The sequence below is a fragment of the Oncorhynchus mykiss genome, chromosome 2 (assembly GCF_057628025.1).
Source record: "Oncorhynchus mykiss isolate SJ-2025 chromosome 2, ASM5762802v1, whole genome shotgun sequence".
NCBI lineage: Eukaryota > Metazoa > Chordata > Actinopteri > Salmoniformes > Salmonidae > Oncorhynchus > Oncorhynchus mykiss.
In genome coordinates, this window is record NC_143023.1 from 54,495,448 (window position 1) to 54,521,319 (window position 25,872).

At 41.1% G+C, this 25,872-nt stretch overlaps 1 protein-coding gene across 3 annotated transcripts in view; it reads left to right on the plus strand.

Moving 5' to 3' along the window:
- Positions 1-25,872, plus strand: part of itga11b (integrin subunit alpha 11b) — a 91,545-nt gene that overhangs the window by 38,059 nt on the left and 27,614 nt on the right. For 2 of the 3 annotated variants that reach the window (XM_021565519.3, XM_021565510.3), the window contains 8 exons: positions 12,726-12,835; positions 13,260-13,351; positions 13,456-13,570; positions 13,680-13,807; positions 14,590-14,738; positions 14,989-15,133; positions 15,407-15,572; positions 15,909-15,979. In XM_021565519.3, coding sequence (XP_021421194.1) covers positions 12,726-12,835; positions 13,260-13,351; positions 13,456-13,570; positions 13,680-13,807; positions 14,590-14,738; positions 14,989-15,133; positions 15,407-15,572; positions 15,909-15,979 — 976 coding nt within the window. Of the gene's footprint in view, positions 1-4,731; positions 5,085-12,725; positions 12,836-13,259; positions 13,352-13,455; positions 13,571-13,679; positions 13,808-14,589; positions 14,739-14,988; positions 15,134-15,406; positions 15,573-15,908; positions 15,980-25,872 lie in introns of those variants that run through there. The other variant, XM_021565528.3, reaches the window with a different exon arrangement.

A 25,872-nucleotide genomic window follows, 5' to 3' on the forward strand; every position in this document is an offset into this window, starting at 1 on the left:
ATATATAAATAGCCTGTTAAAGGCTATGTTAGAGTTGCAATGTGACTTTGTTGCCTTAGAGAAAGCCCTGTTTGTTTTTTAACCTGTACTTAATGAGGGCAAGACTAAATATATGTCATTTTCTAATTCTCGCAAAACATTTTCAGATGAACTGCATATTTATTAATTGGATGTTTCTCCCATCGATCGGGTTCAGGCCTATAAATATCTGGGCATTTGGATTGACAAAGACTTAATGTTTAAAAAAACATATGGATGAGCTAGTTAAAAAGCTAAGATTTAAAGTGGGATAATTTTTTTGAAATAGATATTTCCTCTCCCTAAATATCAGGAAGCAGATGGTCCAGTCGAATTTCCTGCCAGTTCTAGACTATGGTGACACCATTTACCATATTGTAGCAGCCTCTACTCTTAAACCTTTGAATGTATCCTACCATAGCTCCCTTCGCTTTATCGCAGGTGACAGTTTAATACTGCATCTTGTATCAAAAGGTTGGCTGGTCCTTCTTAAAGTCCCATAGATCACTTCATTATTGCCTACTACACAAACTTCCAACTGACCTAACTTCGTTGCTAACGTATAAAAGAATGAGCTACTGACCAATTTAGGGAAATGCTCCTTTTGTTTTAGTGCCCCCCATTGTTGGAATAACCTATAAAATTCCTTGCATCTTGATTCACTTGTGTCGCTAGGGCAGTTTAGGACTCTGGTGTTGAATACATTTTTTGAGGATGGCAGTTGTTTCGATTGATTGTAGTGGTTTATTTGTTGGAATTGTGGTGTTGAGGTTGTGGTGTTGTGGTTATTTTTCTTCTTGTTGTTTTATTTGTAATGGAAATGTTTTCTTCCTGTTTGTTAGAAAATGTTTGTACTCAGGGGACCCTTGTGTAGGAAACCCTGGTCTCAATTGAGCTACCCTGAATAAATAAAGTGAATTAATAAACAAAAATAAAACAATAAGTGTAACGTCTCTCTCGTACATTGGAGATTATTTATGGTCATCTTTCGTTGAAATTCTGTTTTCATATTGTAAAAGTGGAAATGTGCAATCCATATGCCTCTAGCTAGCTTTTCCCTGCTTCATCATACACAATGTGCATGTGTACATGCATGCATGCAGGTGCATACACACACACATCCACCCACACACACCACCAATGGGTCTCTATGGCACTGGGTGTTTTGCCAACCTGGACACAGGGATAGGTGTCACATAGTTAATGTAAATCTGTCTCCCTCGATTTAGTATGACGTTACATTTTGTATGGTATATATTCAATTGTGGATGTCCATCATCCATTTAGTATGAAATGTTAAAAATTGCAAATTCGTACAATATGTTATGAACTCCACATTGTTGTGGCTAACGTTAGCTAGGCTAGGGGTTAGAGGTTAAGGTTAGGGGTTAGGAGTTTGGGTTAGTGGTTAAGGTAAGGGGAAGGGGTTAGCTAACATGCTAAGTAGTTGCTTAGACATTCGAGTCACGACCAATCTCTCTCCTTTCATTTTTGGCTTAATATGTAAAGTCCCCTGTTTTGTGGACCTGTGTGGTTCTGGTACTTTCACTTAGAAATCGATATGTGGAAACCATAGATCGAAATTACTTGCATTGAGCGGTAGCCCTGATTCTTACGGACACAGGAGTACAATACGTTTGGAAAGTATTCAGAACCCTTGACTTTTTCTACATTTTGTTACGTGACAGCCTTATTCTAAAATTGATTAAATAAAACATTTTCCTCATCAATCTACACACAATAGCTCATAATGACAAAGCAAAAAAAAAAGGGGGGGTTTTATACATTTTTTTAAAAGTTGAATGTGCTGACAACAAAATCACACAAAAATGATCAATGGAAATCAAATGTATCAATCCATGGAGGTCTGGATTTGGAGTCACACTCAAAATTAAAGTGGAAAACCACACTACAGGCTGATCCAACTTTGATGTAATGTCCTTAAAACAAGTCAAAACAACAACAAGTCAAAATGAGGCTCAGTAGTGTGTGTGGCCTCCACGTGCATGTAGTGTATATTCAGCTCTGGGAAGAGTCTTGGTGGTTCCAAACTTCTTCAATTTAAGAATGATGTTGGCCACTGAGATGGGAGAACCTTCCATTAGGACAACCATCTCTGCAGCACTCCACCAATCAGGTATTTACGGTAGAGTGACCAGACGAATGCCACTCCTCAGTAAAAGGCACATGACAGCCCGCTTGGAGTTTGCCAGAAGGCACCTAAAGGACTCTCAGACCATGAGAAACAAGATGCTCTAGTCTGATGAAACCAAGATTGAACTCTTTGGCCTGAATGCCAAGCGTTACATCTGGAAGAAACCTGGCACCATCGCTACGGTGAAGCATTGTGGTGGCAGCATCATGCTGTGGGGATGTTGTTCAGTGGCAGGGACTGGGAGACTAGTCAGGATTGAGGGAAATATGATCTGTGAAAATACAGAGATATCCTTGATGAAAACATGCTCCAAAGCGCTCAGGACCTCAGACTGGGGGGAAGGTTCACCTTAAAACTAGATAACGACTAAGCACAAAGCCAAGAAAATGCAGGAGTGGCTTTGGAACAAGTCTCTGAATGTCCTTGAGTGGCCTAGCCATAGCCCGGGCATGAACCCCATCGAATGAACCCCATTTCAGGTTTCTCCATCTCTGGAGAAACCTGAAAATAGCTGTGCAGCAACACTCCCCATCCAACCTGACAGAGATTGAGAGGATCTGCAGAGAAGAATGGGGAAAACACCTCACATACAGGTGTGCCAAGCGTGTAGCGTCATGTCCAAAAAGCCTCAAGCCTGTAATCACTGCCAAAGGTGCTTCAAGAAAGTACTGAGTAAACAGCCTGAATACTTATGTAAATGTCATACTTCCGTTTATTAAAAACCTTTGTCATTATGGAGTATTGTGTGTAGATTGATGGGGGAAAGGCGAGTTCCTAACGAGTTCAGGAAGCCAAGCTAGAGCTCTGTGAGATGTTCACAGCAATGGGGGCAGACATTTTGATCAAGAAAGACCGTTAGAAATTATGCACATTTTCTGTAACACTAAATATACAAATATGCATTTTACAGTTGAAAGGAAGGTGAAAACGAAAAAATTATAAATTGATTACACTATACTTTCCATCATATTTTCATCATATTTGTACTGTGTACTTGAGCTTGTGTCCTCAAGTGACTATACCTCAGCAATTTTTAACTGTTTGTACCAGAAAGGTGAGATTTTTTACTTTCTTGGAGTATGCAGTGTTACTAGTTATTGTTAATGGCCCTGATAAATTGTTATTTTTGGGGATTATGGAGATTACATTTTCAATTACATTTATTTGTGTGTTACTAGTTATTGTTAATGGCCCTCCTGATAAATTGTTATTTTTGGGGATTATGGAGATTACATTTATTTATTTGTATATATATTTTTTTTACATTTTACCCCCCCTCTCCCCAATTTCGTGGTATCCAATTGTTAGTAATTACTATCTTGTCTCATCGCTACAACTCCCTTACGGGCTCGGGAGAGACAAAGGTCGAAAGCCATGCGTCCTCTGAAACACAACCCAACCACACTGCTTCTTAACACAGCGCGTCTCCAACCCGGAAGCCAGCCGCACCAATGTGTCGGAGGAAACACCGTGCACCTGGCTACCTTGGTTAGCTCGCACTGCCCGCCACAGGAGTCGCTGGTGCGCGATGAGACAAGGATATCCCTACCGGCTAAACCCTCCCTAACCCGGGCGAGGCTAGGCTAATTGTGCGTCGCCCCACGGACCTCCCGGTCGCGAACGAGCCTGGGCGCGAACCCACAGTCTCTGGTGGCACAGCTAGCGCTGCGATGCAATGCCACTGCGCCACCCGGGAGGCCTCCTCAATTACATTTATGAGGTTTTAAGTAACCGTCTTTCCTATGTAACAAGGCCAAATGTAACATATCATACTAATTTGTGTCTCACAGATTTATGTTAAACTGAACAAAATTATAAACGTAACACACAACAATTTCAACTATTTTACTGAGATACAGTTCATATAACGAAACCAGTCAATTGAAATAAATTCATTAGACGCTAATCTATGGATTTTACATGGGAGGCCTGGGAGGCCCACCCACTCGGGAACCAGGCCCACCCACTGGGGGAGCCAGACCCAGCCAATCAGAATGAGTTTTTCCCCACAAAAGGTCTTTATTACATACAGAAATTGTCCTCAGTTCAATCATCTGTCCAGGTGGCTGTCTCAGACGACCCCAGAGGTGAAGAAGCCGATGTGGAGATCTTGGGCTGGCGTGGTTACAAGTGGTCTGCAGTTGTAAGGCCAGTTGGACGTACTGTCAAATTCTCAAAAATGATTGTTGGAGGCAGCTTATGATAGAGAAATGAACATTAAATTCTCTGGCAACAGCTCTGATGGATATTTCTGCATTTTAATCAGCTTCTCGATATGCCACACCTGTCAGGTGGATGGATGATCTTAGCAAATGAAAAATGCTCACTAACAGGGATGTAAACAATTTTGTCCTCAAAATGAGATAAAAAATATTTTTGTGTGTATGGGACATTTCTGGGATTTTTTCTTATTTCAGCTCATAAAATATGGGACCAACACTTTACATGTTGTGTTTCTATTTTTGTTCATTATATGTTAACTCTTGACGCCAGGCTGAAATTCCTTTCCTCTTAATGTCTGCTGTCAGTGAGGTATGAGTCTAGCCTGACAGAATATCACATCCCTCATCTTTATGGCTCTCAACTGCTGCTACTCTCCACAGGAATGGACTTTAAGTCCTTTACCGAGGTGAGCTTGTGGAAAGGAGCATGAATTAAATCCGTCTCCAGCTGGTTGTTTTTGTTGAACTATTAATGTGATCAATTATAATTTGTAAACCTAACAGTTTAAAAGCTGCTAGCTTAACTTTTAGTCGGGCGTCTTGGATGAGAGGGTTTGATCGTCAAGATGGCCGAGATTGAGTAACGTTCCAGGTCTTCTTACGGTTTCCAGACTGGAAGTCTTTCAGCCATGCGGAATATCTTGCGGTTCTTCCAGGATTGCAAAATATTTTGCTCTATGAAGTCACAGGTAAATAAGTGGAAAGTATTTGTGTTTGTCTAGCAACCTGTTCGCAAGCATCCCAGAGGCTTTTGATGACTCTGGAAAGAATGTGTTGTGGTCGTTTATTCCCAAGCCCCCTTCTGTGCATCCCATCACTGGCCGATTAGTAGGGGGAGAAAAACAAACTACACAGTGATAAAGGAAGGGGTTGTTACTTCACAAGCAGAGCCTGGGGTGTATTCATTAGTTGGATTCCGTTGCAAAATGTTTTGTCTGTTGCAAAACGTTTTGCAACTGTAACCATTTACTCCAAAAGAAAAACGACCACACCCCAGGCACTGCTTGTGAAGTAACAACCCCTTCCTTCCCGTATCACTGAGCAGTAAACGGTAAACGTTTTTGTTGCAAAACGTTTTGCAACAAACTAAATGTTTTGCAACTGAATCTGACTAAGGAATATATTCATAGTTTTCTATTTGAGCCTGGGGACCTTTGTAGAGGCATTGGTGACATGCAAAAAGTATGTAAAAATCTGTTGTTCTCCCCCTGAACAAGGCAGTTAACCCACTGTTCCTAGGCTGTCATTGAATATAAGAATTTGTTCATAACTGACTTGCCTAGTTAAATAAAGGTAAAAAAAATATATATGTTTAATGCTTTGAAATGTATTTGGCCCTTATTAAACGGCCAAGAGGAACATATGCAAACTTGTTTCCTCGATATTTACCTCTGGTGAATTTACACCAAGCATCACATTCAAACCTTAATGGCCTCTGGCTTTTATATATGAACAGTTGCCATTCAAATGTGACGGTGTTGAATATCACAGCCAAATACCATTGGCCGTTAACGCTCTCCTAGTCATCTGTGTATCCAGCTGACTGACATTTGGGCTGTCAGCTCCCACATTCTCTGCTACCTCAGATCAGAAGCCAAAGGGATCAGAGCATTGCGTAATGGGGTCAGACGCCTTTGACCTTTGAGTCAAAGGGAAGGTCACGCTAAGAGGTGGCAGATGTTTGCAGGGCTGCGTGAATCTGTTTGTTTAGTCTGTTTGTTCCTTTGATCTTTGTGTTTGATTTTGGTCTGTGACTTGGCGGGTGGACTGCAAACTACGGGCAGAACTTAACTCGTGCCTACGCGTTAGAAAATTATTCCAGAAAACTTTGCTAATGGGAGATTGCCTGCACCTGCGTGTTAAAACAAACTTGCTTGCAACTAAAACCTCACAAGAATAAACCAGCAGAGTGGTAGACTACAAAGCGAGATCAAGGAGTTAGCCAACTAATTTGCAAGAATATTCTGAAATAACTTCAACATTTAAAAAAATATAAGCTTTTAGAAAGATTAACTTTTCCACAATTTGTTACATTACAGCCTTATTCTAAACTGGACAAAATAAATGTTTTCCCTCATCAATCTACAGTACACACAATACCCCCTAATGATGAAGCGAAACTTATTTACATAATTATTCAGAACCTTTGCTATCAGACTGGAAATTGACCTCAGGCATATCTTGTTTCCATTGATCATCCTTGAGAAGTTTCTACGACTTGATTGGAGTCTGCCTGTGGTATTTCAATTGATATGACATGATTTGGAAAGGCACACACCTGTTTATATAAGTTCCCACAGTTGACAGTGCATGACAGAGAAAAAACCAAGCCATGAGGTCAAAGAAATTGTCCGTAGAGCTCCAAGACAGGATTGTGTTCGAGTCACAGATCTGGGGAAGGGTACCAAAAAATGTCTGCAGCATTGAAGGTCCCCAAGAACACAGTGGCCTCCATCATTCTTAAAATGAAGAAGTTTGGAACCACCAAGACTCTTCCTAGAGCTGGCTGCACGGCAGAACTGAGCAGTCGGGGGAGAAGGGCCTTCGTCAAGAAAGTGACCAAGAACCCGATGGTCACTCTGACAGAGCTCCAGAGTTCCTCTGTGGAGATGGGAGAACCTTCCAGAAGGACAACCATCTCTGCAGCACTCCACCAATCAGGCCTTTATGGTAGAGTGACCAGATGGAAGCCACTCCTCAATAAAAGGCAGATGGCAGCCTGCATGGAGTTTGCCAAAAGGCACCTAAGGAGTCTCTGAAAATTATAAACAAGATTCTCTAGTCTGATGAAACCAAGATTGAACTCTTTGGCCTGATTGCCAAGCGTCACGTCTGGAGGAAACCTGGCACCATCCCTACTGTGAAGCAGGACAACGACTCTAAGCACAGGACCAATACAATGCAGGAGTGGCTTCGGGACAAGTCTCTGAATGTCCTTGAAAGGCCCAGCCGGAGTCCAGACATGAACCCAATTGAACATCTCTGGATAGACCTGAAAATAGCTGTGCAGAGACGCTCCCCATCCAACCTGGCAGAGCTTGTGTGGACCGGCAGAGAAGAATGGGAGAAACTCCTCAAATACAGGTGTGTCAAGCTTGTATGGTCATACCCAAGAAGACTAAAGGCTGTAATCACCCCCAAAGGTGCCTCAAGAAAGTACTGAGTAAAGGTTCTGAAAACTTATGTAAATGTTACATTTCAGTTTTTATTTTGCTTTGCCATTATAGGGTAATGTGTGTAGATTGATGAGGATTTTTTCAAATCCTTTTTAGTATAAGGCTGTAATGTAAAAAAAATTGGAAAACGTCAAGGGGTCCTCATACTTTCCGAATGCACTGTATCTATATTTAGCTTTCTTAATGAACCACACCAGAAATCAACTGTTATTTCTGGTTGTTTGTAAAAGTTAGCTTGCTAACTCATTGACCCTACTTTGTAGCATACCCTTCAGTTGAGCTCATGTTGTTCGTGTGTCAAACGAGTCTGACACCAGACAGCTGCGTGTAGGTTCTCTACTCCCGTCTAAAATGAAATATCGACATATCAGGAACATAAATAAATCGCAAGACTGCCTATCAATCTAAAATACTTTTTGTAAGTACAGTTGAAGTCGGACATTTACATAAACCTTAGCCAAATACATTTAAACTCAGTTTTTCACAATTCCTGACATTTAATCCTAGTACAAATTCCCCGTCTTCAGGCAGTTAGGATCACCACTTTATTTTAAGAATGTGAAATGTCAGAATAATAGTAGAGAGAATGATTTATTTCAGCTTTATTTTCATTCCTCACATTCCCAGTGGGTTAGAAGTACATACACTCAATTAGTATTTGGTAGCATTGCCTTTAAATTGTTTAACTTGGGTCAAAAGTTTCGGGTAGCCTTCCATAAGCTTTACACGATAAGTTGGGTATATTTTGGCCCTTTCCTCCTGACAGAGCTGATGTAACTGAGTCAGGTTTGTAGGCCTCCTTGCTCGAACACACTTTTTCAGTTCTGTCCACAAATTGTCTATAGGATTGAGGTCAGGGTTTTGTTCTGGCCTCTCCAATACCTTGACTTTGTTGTCCTTAAGCCATTTTGCCACAACTATGTAAGTATGCTTGTGGTCATTGTCCATTTGGCAGACCCATTTGCAACCAAGCTTTAACTTCCTGACTGATGTCTTGATATGTTGCTTCAATATAACCACATAATTTTCCTTTCTCATGATGCCATTTATTTTGGGAAGCGCACCAGTCCATCCTGCAGCAAAGCACCCCCACAACATGATGCTGCCACCCCCGTGCTTCCCGGTTGGGATGGTGTTCTTCGGCTCCCCCTTTATCCTCCAAACATAATGATGGTCATTATGGCCAAACAGTTCTATTTTTGTTTCAACAGACCAGAGGACATTTCTCCAAGAAATATGATCTTTGTCCCCATGTGCAGTTACAAACCGTAGTCTGGCTTTGTATTGGCGGTTTTGGAGCAGTGGCTTCTTCCTTTGCTGAGCGGCCTATCAGGTTGTCAATTTAGGACTCGTTTTACTGTGGATATAGATACTTTTGTACCTGTTTCCTCCAGCATCTTCACAAGGTCCTATGCTGTTGTTCTGGGATTGATTTGCACTTTTTACACCAAAGTACGTTCATCTCTAGGAGACAGAACACATCTCCTTCCTGAGTGGTATGATGGCTGCATGGTCCCATGGTGTTTATACTTGCGTACTATTGTTTGTACAGATGAACGTGGTACCTTCAGGCGTTTGGAAATTGCTCCCAAGGATGAAACAGACTTGTGGAGGTCTACAATTCTTTTTTCTGAGGTCTTTGCTGATTCATTTAGATTTTACCATGATGTCAAGCAAAGAGGCACTGAGTTTGAAGGTAGGCCTTCAAATACATCCACAGGTACACCTCCAATTGACTCAAATGATGATCAGAAGCTTCTACAGCCATGACATAATTTTATGGAATTTTCCAAGCTGTTTAAAGGCACAGTCAACTTCGTGTATGTAAACTTCTGACCCACTGGAATTGTGATACAATGAAATATAAGTGAAATAATCTGTCTGTAAACAATTGTTGGAAAAATTACTTGTGTCATGCACAAAGTAGATATCCTAACCGACTTGCCAAAACTATAGTTTGTTAACAAGACATTTGTGGAGTGGTTGAAAAACAAGTTTTAATGACTTCAACCTAAGTGTAAACTTACGACTTTAACTGTATGTGGAATTATAGTTCCTTCAAACATTTGATCTTAAATGACAACATAATTAGAATATCACATTTCAGGTAAGACCCAAATGCATACTGTGTTGAAGTAACATTGTTTATTACAGCAACAGGGGCAGGCAAACGACAGGTCAAGGCAGGCAGGGGTCGATAATCCAGAGTAGTGAGGTAAAGGTACAGGACTGCAGGCAGGCGCAGGGTCAGGTCAGAGAGAGGCTGGTAATCAAGAGTAGGGGCAAAAGTACAGGACGGCAGGCAGGCTCAGGGTCAGGCAGGCGGGCACAGAGTCAAGACAGGCAAGGGTCAAAACCAGGAGTGTGAGAAAAAGAGAGACTAGGGAGAGACCAGGGAAAAGCAGGAGCTGGGAATTTGCTATGGCATCAAACTCCAACGTGATTCAGGCATTTCCCAAGCACCATTTTGCCCAAGGCCCCATTTAGCAGTATTACCCTCTCCTTTTGACACTAATGACTCGGTTATAACTTTAATAACAGGCTCACCGCTGATTGTTTTAGCAGGAATTCTGGAAATTGGCTGGAATACCAGTAGATAAGGCCTTCTTTCTCTGGCTGTCATACTGTAGGTTTACAGTGCCTTGCGAAAGTATTTGGCCCCCTTGAACTTTGCGACCTTTTGCCACATTTCAGGCTTCAAACATAAAGATATAAAACTGTATTTTTTTGTGAAGAATCAACAAGTGGGACACAATCATGAAGTGGAACGACATTTATTGGATATTTCAAACATTTTTAACAAATCAAAAACTGAAAAATTGGGCGTGCAAAATTATTCAGCCCCCTTAAGTTAATACTTTGTAGCGCCACCTTTTGCTGCGATTACAGCTGTAAGTCGCTTGGGGTATGTCTCTATCAGTTTTGTACATCGAGAGACTGAAATTTTTTCCCATTCCTCCTTGCAAAACAGCTCGAGCTCAGTGAGGTTGGATGGAGAGCATTTGTGAACAGCAGTTTTCAGTTCTTTCCACAGAATCTCGATTGGATTCAGGTCTGGACTTTGACTTGACCATTCTAACACCTGGATATGTTTATTGTTGAACCATTCCATTGTAGATTTTGCTTTATGTTTTGGATCATTGTCTTGTTGGAAGACAAATCTCCGTCCCAGTCTCAGGTCTTTTGCATCAGGTTTTCATTCCAGAATGGTCCTGTATTTGGCTCCATCCATCTTCCCATCAATTTTAACCATCTTCCCTGTCCCTGCTGAAGAAAAGCAGGCCCAAACCATGATGCTGCCACCACCATGTTTGACAGTGGGGATGGTGTGTTCAGGGTGATGAGCTGTGTTGCTTTTACGCCAAACATAACATTTTGCATTGTTGCCAAAAAGTTCAATTTTGGTTTCATCTGACCAGAGCACCTTCTTCCACATGTTTGGTGTGTCTCCCAGGTGGCTTGTGGCAAACTTTAAACAATACTTTTTATGGATATCTTTAAGAAATGGCTTTCTTCTTGCCACTCTTCCATAAAGGCCAGATTTGTGCAATATACGACTGATTGTTGTCCTATGGACAGAGTCTCCCACCTCAGCTGTAGAGCTCTGCAGTTCATCCAGAGTGATCATGGGCCTCTTGGCTGCATCTCTGATCAGTCTCCTCCTTGTATGAGCTGAAAGTTTAGAGGGACGGCCAGGTCTTGGTAGATTTGCAGTGGTCTGATACTCCTTCCATTTCAATATTATCGCTTGCACAGTGCTCCTTGGGATGTTTAAAGCTTGGGAAATCTTTTTGTATCCAAATCTGGCTTTAAACTTCTTCACAACAGTATCTCGGACCTGCCTGGTGTGTACCTTGTTCTTCATGATGCTCTCTGCGCTTTCAACAGACCTCTGAGACTATCACAGTGCAGGTGCATTTATATGGAGACTTGATTACACACAGGTGGATTGCATTTATCATCATTAGTAATTTAGGTCAACATTGGATCATTCAGAGATCCTCACTGAACTTCTGGATAGAGTTTTCTGCACTGAAAGTAAAGGGGCTGAATAATCAGTTTTTGATTTGTTAAAAAAGTTTGAAATATCCAATAAATGTCGTTCCACTTCATGATTGTGTCCCACTTGTTGTTGATTCTTCACAAAAAAATACAGTTTTATATCTTTATGTTTGAAGCCTGAAATGTGGCAAAAGGTCGCAAAGTTCAAGGGGGCCGAATACTTTCGCAAGGCACTGGAAATACCGCTGAAGTGTGGACTCCAGGAGACTCCATCTTATGTTTGTAATAACGGTAATATTTATAGTAAAAGCCTGAGGTTGACAGGGCAAATGGACTCCACGCCTCTCACAGAATTAGTACTTCACCACACTGTCCGCTGTCTATTCTCTCTTGTTGACATAGAAAATATTTGCCTTCATCCTTTGCTGTTTTAGTCATTCCAGGCTCTATTTCAATTTGTCTTTCCTTGATTCCTTGCATCCTATCTCCTTGCGTCAGTTCAAAACTAATAAAACAGTCTCAGCCACAAGGGCTAACCCGCTTTCCAGGCTGTGTTCAACCTGTCAAGGAAACCTTGCTAGCTTGGTAGCTAGTTAGCAGCTAGGCTAGCTCCTACGCCAATTAGCTCTTCAAACTGTATGGTCTGTTTTTGTACCAGTACATTCCAGTACACGGAGCCATCTTAGAATTGATGATAAAGCATGACCAGCTAGACCATGCTGGACCAGCATGGACCAGCTTGGTCACCAGTATACCAGCATCACCAGCATAAGCTGGTATGCATCCACAACACAGTGAAGGGCGGTCAACAGTGTCCTAAACACAGCGAAGGCGGGTCACTAGTGTCCAAAACACTGCAAAGGCTGGTCACCAGTGCCCAAAACACAGCGAAGGCTGGTCACCAGAAAACCAGCCTAACCAGCCAGACCATGCTGGTCAGAGCAGCTGAACCAGCTTGACCATACTGATCAGACCAGCTTTACCAGCATCCGTCCAGAACTGACCAGCATAGACCAGTAAAGACCAGAAAATACCAGCATGGACCATCTTGAAATGTATGATGGTCTATGCTGTTTTTTCAGCAGGGTATTCTCTCTTTTTGATGTAGAAATTAAGATCAGTCCTCATCCTTTGCTGTTTTTGTCATTCCAGGCTACTAGTTGGAGCTCCCTTTGAAACCAGTGGCCAACACCAGACAGGCGATATATACAAATGCCCGATGGACACCAGTCCCAACACCAACTGCACTAGACTCAACCTAGGTATGGCTGAATGAGATAGATAGATTCCATACGGAACTGTTCTCCCTCCAAATCACAGCACACCTTCGCATACTTTACAGAATATGATTCCCTCCAGAAGCGGGCTCTCCGACCAGGTGTTCAGTTGGATTAGAAACACCTGGCAGCACTGTGTGCTGTAGATTGAGAGCTCACATTGTTGACTCAAGTCCAACTCATGCAGAGGAAACTTTACACCCTGTTATGCCCAGTGGGAGTTATGCATGATGGACAGTTACAGTATGAATTACCCATATAGGCCACCCGATGATGCATTAAACATAGTATCATAGCATCAGCTTGACTGTGATTTCATTGATATTGTTGAATTTGTCTAATGTTGTGGTTCATTCAATGCACATTTTTAAAATTTGTTTCTTTGTCTTCTTTCATTAATTCCTTCAAGGAAAGGTATCCCTGAACAACGTGTCAGAGCGCAAGGACAAAATGAGGCTGGGCATGACACTGACCTCCAACCCTAAGGACAACAGCTTTGTGGTGGGTGTCAATTGATCTTGACTGTTGAAAATATTAAATTGAGATTTACTGTGGTCTGTGTTTAACCCAATTGAAGGTGGTTCATCAATGGCTTTGTGTTCCAGACCTGTGGTCCTCTGTGGTCGTACGAATGTGGAAGCTCCTACTACAGCACAGGCATCTGCTCCAGGGTTAACGAAAGCTTCAAGTTTTCCAAAACCATCTCGCCGGCCTTTCAGAGTAAAAAAATCTACTCTCACAATCTACAATTCACTCACATACACCTCATAAGACAATGGCTTCCCAGAGTTACTCTCTGTCACAGACCGTTTCCAATTGCTTCTTCCAGGGTGCGAGACCTACATGGACATAATGATTGTGCTGGACGGGTCCAACTCCATCTACCCCTGGTATGAGGTGCAGGACTTCCTCATCAACATTCTGCAGAAGTTCTACATTGGGCCAGGTCAGATCCAGGTGTGTTATCGGAGATTCTGATCTGATTCTGATAGACAAGTATGTGTACCTGAATGTGTATTATTCTGTGGCCAGTGAGTGTATATAGTCATGTCCAAAATTATGGTGTACCTTCCAGCAAGACAATAACCCCAAGTACACATCAATATCCACAAAGAAATGGTTAATTGACCACAAAATCAAAATATTTGCAATGGCCATCTTAGTCTCCGAACCCCATTGAAAACCTGTGGTTTGAATTGAAGAGGGCAGTCCGTAAGCACAGAAGAAGGATATCAAGGATCTGGAAAGATTCTGTTTGGAGGAATGGTCTGAGATCTTCCCAATGTGTTCTTCAATCTCATAAAATATTTTAGTAAAAGGCTCAGTGTCGTTATCCTCACAAGGGCAAGGTGCTGGAGAATTGAAAACAGAGATGCAAATAAACAGGGGCCCCTATTTCTTTTATTACTTGTTAAACAAAATCTCTTTCTCTGAGCAATTTTTTTGTATAAAATAATTTTCACACAAAAATGTGCATACAATATAGCTCAACATTTGTATTCTTTATTTCATATAGTATTTTTTGCTCATCTTTATAAAGGATGCCAATAACTGTGGATCTGACTGCATGTGTGGGAGCCAGTATCTCTACGCTCTGTGTGGAAGTTGTACCCATAGACACAGACCTAGTATCATCTTTATCTTCCTCAAATCCTAACGTTAACCATCAATGTGGAAAATACTATGCTGCCTTTAGACCAGCACCCAGGGGCAATTGAATCACACTCCTATCTCTACAGGTTGGAGTGGTGCAGTATGGGTCAAGGGTGGTCCATGAGTTCACCCTGAATGACTTTCGCTCTGTGGAGGAGGTGGTAGAAGCAGCCAAGACCATCGACCAACGGGGAGGGGAGGAGACACGCACGGCCCTGGGCATCAATGTGGCACGGTATGGAGAGCTGCTGAACACTGGTCATAACTCTCACCCTAATCCCAAGTTTCTCAGTATCATTTTCCATAGTAGTGCCTTTCGAAACAGGGGGTAAAATAAAGCACTTTGTTGCTGAATTGGTTGCGCAGTGTCGAGGTAAAGTTGCTAATGTTGTTTATCCATAATGATTGATTGAATAACTAACCGATAGTTACTCATAACGGTTAATGAGTTGACTGAAGAAAAAAAAAACTGTATTCGCTCAAAGGACGGAAGGATTTAAACGGGGAGGTCGGAAAGGGGCTAAGAAAGTGATGCTCGTGATCACGGATGGTGAATCCCACGACAGCCCTGACTTGCAGAAGGCCATGGAGGACACTGAGGCGGACAACATCACCATGTATGCCATCGCTGTGAGTCAGTCTGTCCCTTTTTACACTCCCCTGGGAACACTGTAATCCCATTCTCTGTTCCTTCTGCCACGTCTTGGTCTATCACTTACATGTTATACCGTTTCCATATCCTGTGCTTGAATTGATGTTCTCTATTTTTTTAGAGCATCTGCCTACTATTCTATCAATGTTCTATAGCATTTATCAGATCATGTGCCTAGTATTCTTTTGACGTTCAATGGTATTTCCTATATCCTCTGTTTGGTATTGACATTGCATGTTATGTACCACCAGGTATTGGGCTACTACAATCGGCGCGGGATAAACCCAGAGGCCTTCTTGAAAGAGATCAAGTATATCGCCAGCGATCCTGACGACAAACACTTCTTCAATGTGACTGATGAGTCGGCGCTAAAGGACATAGTGGACGCCCTGGGAGAGAGGATCTTCAGTCTCGAGGGTATTTTCCTTTAATGACCCTTTAGTTTCATCAAGTGTTCAAGGGATTGTAATCTCAGAAACACCCAGAAATACATCTTGCTTGTGTTAGCTAGGCTAGCTAGCTGCATTTACTTCTGGGGGTGGACGTGTCTGAATTTGAACAACGTTTAACATTCTGCAACAGATGTTCATTTTTTTTTTTTTTTTATGAAAATCTGTCTCTAGAGATGAATGGAATTGTGAAGTTTATAATGGTGGCAATATAGAACAATTCTGGAGGACTCCATTGTAGCAGACTGCGATGATCATTCTAATGAAGTGTGTAGACTAGCTGTCACTTCACTGTTCTCCACAGGAGTGAACCCTAATGGGACGGGGTTCGGTCTGCAGATGTCTCAGGCAGGCTTCTCATCACACATAGTGGAGGTGAGTCTGAAATAAGTCACCACATGAGTCTAACCTGGGATCTGGTTTTATACTCACTGACTCTCCCTCTCACACTTTATTGGAATAGGCAAGTGGTTTTACAGGTTCTACCTTCCAAAAAGGTGGAGTGTTTTTTTTTCAAGGTGGGTAAAGGGCTGTTACTGTGATGGTATGAACACACCTGCGGTCACTACTCATGACCGCAGTCAAATTCCAGTGACTGTTGAGTCACGGTAACTAGGCTATCAATTACACAGCAAACTAGCAGCATACTGTATATTTAGCTATCTAAGTAATGCATTTTGAGTTTCCACTTACTGAGATGGTGAATTAGCCCAGATACATATTTTATATATTTTACCAATAAGATGTCCCTTCTGTTGGTGCGTGCAAATACGAGTGCATATGTCATTTCAACTCCACATTGTGGTTCCATTAAGAATCAAATCAAATAAATCTTATTCATAATGAATTAATGATGCATGTTGGGAGCAGGTAATTTTCCCAACACACTTATAACATTCGTATTTCATCAACACTGTCCAGTACATGCATATTTAGTCTATAATATCATTCAGATTAATATAATGATTATTTAATGTGATGTATAATTAATGAAATAGGGTAAAGAAAACTACATCTACCATAGCACCCTCTTGAACTAATGCATATTTTCCTGCTTTCTTTAGCGCTGAGTTGACTCAGGTTTTAAATGTCAATTTGTTAAGTTAGCTATTAAAACACAGATTTTTGGAGGATCTGAGATTTGAACATTTAGAAGCCTGATCTGAATGATGAGGATAAATTGTGATGGGAATTAGAGGTCCCGTTAAGTAATGGTCCCAGGGCTTCCCACCCGGACCTGATATACACTTTACAGTGCATTCGGAAAGTATTCAGACATTTTTCCAAATTTCCTTACGTTACAGCCTCAGGTGCTTGTAATTGAACTGCTCTATATTATGCTACTACTATTTTATCTGAACGTTGTGATATACAGTACCAGTCGAAAGTTGACACATCTTAATCCCAGAAGTGATTAAATAGTTTTTTTCCCCCTCATGAAACTACATACAATACCCCATAATGACAAAGCAAAAACTGTTTTTTAGAAGGTTTTGCAAAACAGAAATATCACATTTACATAAGTAATCAGACCCTTTAGTCAGTACTTTGTTGAAAAACATTTGGCAGGGGGTTCCCCTTGTGGCGCAGCGGTCTAAGGCACTGCATTGCAGTGCTGGAAACATTACTACAGACCCGGTGTCACGGCAGATTTCCTCCTCTTCCTCTGAAGAGGTGAAACAAGGATCGGACCAATACGCAGCGTGGTAAGTGTCCATGGTTTTAATAGGAAAACTCAACAAGAACACAAATACAAAAAACAATAAACGTGAACTAACCGGAACAGTCCCGTGTGGCACAAACACTGACACAGGAAACAATCTCTCACAAAATACCCAAAGAATATGGCTGCCTAAATATGGCTCCCAATCAGAGACAACGATAAACACCTGCCTCTGATTGAGAACCAATCCAGGCAACCATAGACTTACCTACACACCTAAAAGAACACAACCCCATAAATCTACAAAAAACCCTAGACAAGACAAAACACATAAATCACCCATGTCACACCCTGGCCTAACCAAAATAATAAAGAAAACAAAGATAACTAAGGCCAGGGCATGACATTAGGCCATAACTAGCAATGCAAATGGCTCTGAGATATGAATAATATTACTACAAAGATCATACACGTCAGCTAGCTAACAGTACGCTTTAACTTTCCCATTGTTCCTCGACTGTAGTGTACAATATACCATGTTCTAGCTCTGAGTCTCTACTTTTATCCAACAATTTCAAATGTTGCTACATAAGATCGAATCAAGTTGGTCAGTCACATATTACTGAGTACCACTGTCCATATTTTCAAGCATAGTCGTGGCTGCATCATGTAATGGGTATGATTGTAATTGTTTGGGATTGGGGAGTTTCTCAGGATAAAAAGGAAATGGAATGAAGCTAAGCACAGATGAAAACCTGGTTGTCTGCTTTCCACCAGACACTGGATAATGAATTCACCTTGCAGCAGGAAAATTGCCTAAAACACAAGGCCAAATCTACACTGGAGTTGCTTACCAAGAAGACAGTGAATGTTCCTGAGTTACAGGGTTACAGTTTTTAAATCTACTTGGAAATGTATAGCAAGACTTTTAATGGTTGTCTAGCAACGATCAACAACCAATTTGACAGAGCTTGAATAATTTTAAAAAAGAATGATGAGCAAATGTTGCACAATCCAGATGTGGAAAGCTCTTAGTGACTAATCCAGAAAGACTCACAGCTGTAATCGCTGCCAAAGGTGCTTCTACAAAGTAAGGACTTATGACTTAAATACTTATGTAAATTATATATTTCTGTATTTAATTTTCAATAAATTAGCAAAAATATCTAAAAACATGCTTTCACTTTGTCATTATGGGGTGTTGTGTGTAGATGGGGGAGAATGTGTTTTGTATCCATTTTGAATTCAGGGTGTAACAACAATATGTGGAATAATTCAAGGGGTATGAATACTTTCTGAAGGCACTCTATGTAAAAAATATGTACATTTTTCTGCATATGTGTAAGCATACCTCTTGGGCTGTCTGTATCCTCCTGACTTGTGGTTATTTTTTTTTATGAATATATGGGTAATATATTGAAATGAATGTGAGTCTTTTACATTTAGTTATTGCTTGCTTTTCTAAAGTCTACCAACCTTGCCAGCAGTCATGCCAGCTAAGATAGTCAGACAAGCTAGCTACTCGAACTTGCTCTATAGCCTAAAATGGTTTATAGACAGCTAGTTATGAAGTTGGGAGTTTGGAAACCTATCTGGCTAGCTAAAGCCAACTTCATAAAATTGCTAGTTGGCTAGTAGTATACAGAGAAACAACAACAACAATCAAATTAATCTGTGCCCCCTATTGGCATGACACCTCTGGTTGGGAGCTGACTGTTGTAGCCTACCTGACAGATATTCATGCCATATCTATGTTGCACTGCATCATTTAGGCTACAGTATTTAAAATTATTTGAATACGCCAACAACATCCATTCTATTTTCACCTTATATAAAAGTGTTCTGACATATGCAACATTGCAGTTGCATTAATGACAATTAGACAGGGCTCGAAATGAAGGGCTTATCTTTTTTTCTTTTTTGTGACGGTTCAAAACAGACTCTGGGACAGTTCTGGGATGCTAGATCCAAAGTTCCTACATCCACTGTAAATCCCCAAATTTTTAAATAACGAAACTGATAGAACAAATTAGAAAGTTTAGCTTAAAATGCTGATAAACTATTATTTCTTTCTTCACATTATAAGCAGCAACGAGCACACAACAATAAGCTCACATTTACTAAAATGCAAGTAGCGGGGAAAACACTATTGCTCATCGGACATGCCAATGCCAGAGATGGAAGTAAATATCCATAAAATAATGTTGAAAGAGGGGACATCTAAAGATACAAAAAGATATCGGTTGCTAATATGACTAGGATTGTGCCTTTGGCTGCTGAAAGAAAGTTGGTTTGAAAACCAAGAGAACAGAAGAGAAATGTTGGTTTCAATGGCATAAGGCTAGGAGGAAGTGTTCATAAAACAATTCCATGGTTGGATTTTGGCTAGGCTACTTTGAAGCAATATGCATCATTAGGACTATATGAAGTAAAACGTCCAGATTTCAAGCTATTTATGGTTTCAAAATGCTGACAGATCGCAAAGTGGCGATGTGCTGTAAACAACAGGCACTGGCCTTTCTCTCCGCTGTTGTGACCATTTGATCTGAACATGTATGTTGACAGAATCAAACCTTAAAGGGCAATTCTGCCACTTTTCAACCTCAGATTCCTAATCTCAGCACCAAACCAGTGTCTACATGTATAAAAACAGCGCTTTTCTATGATCTGTGGTTAAAAAGATAAAGGCCCTGAAAAATGCTTCTCTGTGACATCACAGGGTAGGATTAAAAGTACAAAACAGAGATTTTCAAAACATGCAAAGAGTTTGTAGCTAAAGGGAGGTTATTTTCTTGCTCCCAACGTCACCGCGAATATCAAGTGTTTGAAAATCACTGTTTTTACAATGTTGGGATGGGCACGCATATTCAAATATGCGAACAGACGTTAGTATTCAAATATTTATTAATTTTTGAAAAACATTTATCATAGGTCTATTTTAACAATGAAAGGCTTTGTCTAAATGATATTAAATAATCTAAGTGACATTGCTACACATAAGGATATACCATGACATTTTAAATTCTTAATAAAAAATAAAAACAACTTTTAAATGTAGGTTTATGACTTGCACAACATAAAAATACATCCTTTAATAGCCCACATGGGTTTCATACGTTTTAGTTGTTATTGTCGGCCAATGAAAGTGGCACTGTCTACAGTCAGTGCCTCCATGTGTAGCAAGCAATTTGGGAGCTCTCTAATCAGTGCAAAATGCAATGAAAATGATGGAATTAAGTTAATTAAATGAGAAGGAGTTGGTTACAATGACGAGCAAACATCAATTAGGCTATTCTTCAATCTGGATGGAATTGTTGTAGACAAGAATGGGAAGCTGAGCAAAATAGCCATAAATAGTCTAGGTAACTAGCTAGCTAGCTCGCTGGATAGCATAGCTGGCTATCTTAGCTAGCTTATTTACATCGATTTGTTGCAGTCAGTCATGTGTACTTCCAGATGGGATGATAGATAACCTGTGGAATGTACAACTTTGTCTAACTAGTGTGAGTCTATGTGGCTGGTCTCTCTCCCTCTCTCTCCCTCACTCACTCACTCACCGGCCCCTGCCCACCCACTGTGGGGACAACCATTGGACTGGGGAAGCAACGTTTTGGAACGTTCAGATAGAAATATGCTATGTAGAACAAACATGCATCTCTGACATGCAGAATATGGAATCACGTCAGCTCTATTTTTGGTATTTCTATCTGCAACGTTCAAGAACGTTTTCGTACTAAACATGGCCCAGGTGTGAATTGCAAGTAGGGCCATGGGGAGGTTGCATTCCAATGAGTTGTGTCCGGGGCTGAACGGAACCGAATCTGTTGTATTTATACACCGCTTTAAAGATCTCTTGGGAAGACTACATTACCCAGGTGGGAGGTGTATGTTGGTGAAAGATGATGGGTGGTAGATGATGAATGTGAGCTACCTCTAAGGAGCTCATATTATTGTTCATATTAGCATGGACCACGGCACTGTGGATACTGGAGAAAGCATTAACCGTCTCTGGGAAAAATTATATATTCATCAACGCATTGTTGGATTCTAGGCACAGGGGCAATTTGAGAATGAGATGATGATAACGTTGTGGAAAATATTTTTTGTTGGCGGAGGGAGGGGTGGGGGGGGGACTTTAAGAGGAAAACAGGCAAGAGAGTACAGATGGTTTAGTTGAATGCAGAGCTTGCCAGCTAAACACATGCACAGACAAACAGACAGACAGACAGACAGACAGACAGACAGACAGACAGACAGACAGACAGACATTAACACACACATCATACACATTAACACAGATACACACTGATCAACAAGCTCACACAACACAGACACACCAAATATTTTGAGATTGTCCTATTGTGATGGAAAGTATTTGCTCATAGTTTGAAATACTAATATATTTAGGGGATTATTAGCTGAATTCATTTAATATAGTACAGTTCAAAATAATATGGAAAGATTTGTTCAGCTCATTGGTTGTGTTGGCTGACATTGCTGCACTACTGACATGAGTCATTTGGGGTTTTACCTCTTGCATACCAAACCCCAGTCTTCAGGGATCTCTCCAGGTATCAGTTTTATGTATCATCTCACTTTTGTTTGTCTCCTCAATACTCATTTGTCTCTACGTTGGCCATTTGAATGCTGTTCCCTCATGTCAGGGCAGGGAACCACACTGTCCATATCACAACTTGGGGCTGTGTCTGAAAACAGTGCCCTACCGGTTTCATTTTGTTTGTTGTCAGTGACTCTTTGTTAGATCCCCTTCTGTTTGAGTGTCATTTTTGGTTTTCTTGCTAGGGAACGTAACACTGTCAAATCCTTTCTTCCTCCGTCATCCTTGTTTCCTCAGTCCTTCTCAAAGCTCATTGGAAAAGGATATCCGAGGGAGGTACCTTGGATTCTCTCCTTCAATGCACTTTGAGAAGAAATGAGGAAACAAGAATGAATGAAATAAGGATGTAACCTTTTCAAAAACAGTCGCCTGCAACCCACCTTGAACCTCATATGGCTACTTCCTCCAACCACTTTTCCACACTGGTATGGCCAACACTCAGGTTTTTTCACACTTGGTCCCTTTCAGACAGACTCAGTGCAGTTCACTTAATATTGTGTCCAGTGTGAACACTCCAAAGGAACTCAGACCCCTCAAAAGAGCCCCCAAAGCAAACAGGACTGAGAGGTGGTCTGAGTTTGGTTCCCTTTAATTCCTTGGTCCGGTTCCATTTTTTTTAGGGCAACGTGAACACTAAGCCCCCAGGTTCACTTGTCATTGTTCCTTCACCACACACTAGAATACTGCAACACCGTTTCACCTGCCATAACCCCTCACATTGGTGCCACAAAAGAGAAGATGATGATGCGCAGGTTCGCAGAAAAAAACGTGTGCTGTTCTTGGATATTGATTAGCAATTGTCAATGATGTACAGAAATGCCAAAATATGTGTGGAGTTTTTAGTTCAGATTATTTGTTTGCAATATGTAATCTATAAAGAGAGCTTCATAAGCTGTTTATTCGCTTGTGGGGTTTGAATGGTGTGAGAAGACAACAACATATTTGATGAGAATCCCAACATACAAAATCAATTCTAGCTCTTAAAGGGGCAGTAGCCTACATTGGGTGCGCAATTTTCAATTAAAGCATTATTTAATCGGCAGCTGTTCTTCTGCTATTTATCCTATTACAGATAATATTTACATGTTAATATTATCTTTTGATTACAATTTTTATGTCTCATCTTTTAACTAAATGCAATCTATTAGCTTCCAAAATGTAAGTAGGTATAAACAGTATTCAGACCCCTTGACTTTTTCCTCATTTTTTACATTACAGCCTTATTCTAAAATGGATTGGAAAAACAATCCTAAGCAATCTACACACAATACCCCATAATGACAAAGTGAAAACAGGTTTTTGAAATTTTGGCAAATTTATTAAAGACAGAAATACCTTATTTCAACCCCTTTCCTATGAGACTCAAAATTGAGATCAGGGTCATCCTGTTTCCATTGATCATCCTTGAGATGAACTTGATTGGAGTTCACCTGTGGTAAATTCAATTGATTGGACAGATCTGAAGAAAGGTTAAAAAAAAGGCCTGCAGCATTGAAGATCTCCAAGAACACAGTGGTCTCCATCATTCTTAAATGGAACAAGTTTGGAACCGCCAAGACCCTTCCTTGAGCTTGCCGCCCGGCCAAACTAAGCAATCGGGGGAGAAGGGCCTTGGTCAGGGAGGTGACCAAGAACCCGATGATCACCCTGACAGAGCTCTAGAGTTCCTCTGTGTAGATGGGAGAACTTTCCAGGAGGACAACCATCTCTGCAGCACTTCACCAATCAGGCCTTCATGGTAGAGTGGCCAGACGGAAGCCACTCCTCAGTAAAGGGCACATGACAGCCCGCTGGAGTTTGCCAAAAGGCACCAAAAGACTCTCAGACTATGAGAAACAAGATTCTCTGGTCTGATGAAACCAAGATTGAACTCTTTGGCCTGAATGCCAAGCGTCACGTCTGTAGGAAACCTGGCTCCATCCCTACGATGAAGCATGGTGGAGGGGATTTTTTTCAGCGGCAGGGACTGGGAGACTAGTCAGGATCAAGGCAAAGATGAATGGAGCAAAGTACAGAGAGATCCTTGATGAAAACCATCTCCAAAGCACTCAGGACCTCAGACTGGGGCGAAGATTTACCTTCCAACAGGACAACGACCCTAAGCACACAGCCAAGACAACAAAGGAGTGGCTTCGGACAAGTCTTTGAATGTCCTTGCATGGCCCAGCCAGAGCCCGGACCCGATCGATCGAACATCTCTGGAGAGACCTTAAAATAGATATGCAGCAATACTCCAGAGCTTGAGAGGATCTGCATTGAATAATGGGAAAAACTCCTCAAATACAGGTGTGCCGAGCTTGTAGCATCATACTCAAGAAGACTTGAGGCTGTAATCACTGCCAAAGGTGCTTCAACAAAGTACTGAGTAAAGGTTCTGAATACTTATGTAAATGTAATATTTCTGTTTTTTTTTTTTTTTAATTTATAAATTAGCAACAATTGCTAAAATCCTGTTTTTACTTTGTCAGTATAGGGCTTTCAATTTTAGAATAGTGCTGTAACCTAATAAAATGTGGAAAAAGTTAAGGGGACTGAATACTTTCCAAAGGCACTGTATAGCTGTCCAATAACATATTCTGATGGAATGGCTTGTCCTGCACAACCCAGAGTGCATTGAGTGAATGTTGGAAAAAGATCTGGGTTCCTTTTTAAACATAACAACGTGAATGGAAAGAGGACTCAGACCACAAATATGTGAAGTGAACTGACAAAAGAGTTGAGTCCTCATTCAAAGGCAAGGGCAGTGTGAATACAAAGAGACTTGAGTTATTTAGCTTTTTTTTTTACCCCAGAGTTCCCTTTAAAGAGGACTGAGATCACGTCTTTTAAAGAGGACTGTATGTGAAAACACCCTTTAAGGATATCACAGAAGGGCCAGTAAACTTACTCTCTGTCTGTCTGTACATGTAAATTATCGAATAAACTATTAGCTAATACCCACATTCTTAAAATCATAAGTCATGGATAATACTGTATCCATCCCAATGGGAGACTTACTTTACTCCGCAACAGTTGCCATGGCAGCCAGTAGAACTGTCCACGTCGACAGCCTATGACTATGAGTGAGGGAATACTTGGCCATGGCGTATCTTCACAACAGCCCCGCTGCTGTCTTGATTTAGCCATGACTGTAGCGTTGGCTGAAATCTGTCCGCTGGCATGGTGTCAGTATTTGAACTTTTATTAGTGAATTCACATGGGCTGTGTATGTGGCACTATTACAACCCTGTAGAACACGGTTTCTCTTGAACACCTTCTTTCTCTCTTCCAAAGGTTAAGGAAGACCGTTGCTATAGTACCGTACATGCGGTCTGCTGAGTATAGTTTGGTGGTCAATGCTAATCTGGTCCCAGATCTGTTTGTGCTTTCTTGCCAGCACCTATGGTCATTTTCAAGTCAAGTGACCATTGGAGACAGCAAGACACCACAAAACAGATCTGGGATCAGGCGAACTTGAAGTATGGTGACAGTGGTGATAGCTTCACCGGTATCTAAAACAATAATACAAAACAGTATGAGAGTTTGACAGGGCTCAATGAACATTCCCATGCATCATGCAGCCTAATGGAGCATTGCACACACTGCTGGGGATTTGGTCGTTGACCATGACCCCTGTTTTTCTTGCTCTGAGAGATGTGTAGAGATGTGTAACTCACGGTTGAATGACTTTCACCTCTGGACATGACATACAGTGCATTCACATCTGCATGTGACGGTGTGTGTACAGTTCATTCAACACCACCTGTGCGTGCGTGTATGTGTGTTTGTTAAATGTACTCACGTATTTTTATTGTGAAAGTTTAGCAATGATGGTGATGCATTCATGTTGGAAAGTGTAACCAAGCCGTTTGTTTCTTTGTTGCCCGGTGCTCTTTTTTTATTTTGTATAACCTTTATTTAACTAGGCAAGTCAGTTAAGAACAAATTCTTAATGAATTTTCAAGGAACAGTGGATTAACTGCCTGTTCAGGGGTAGAACAACAGATT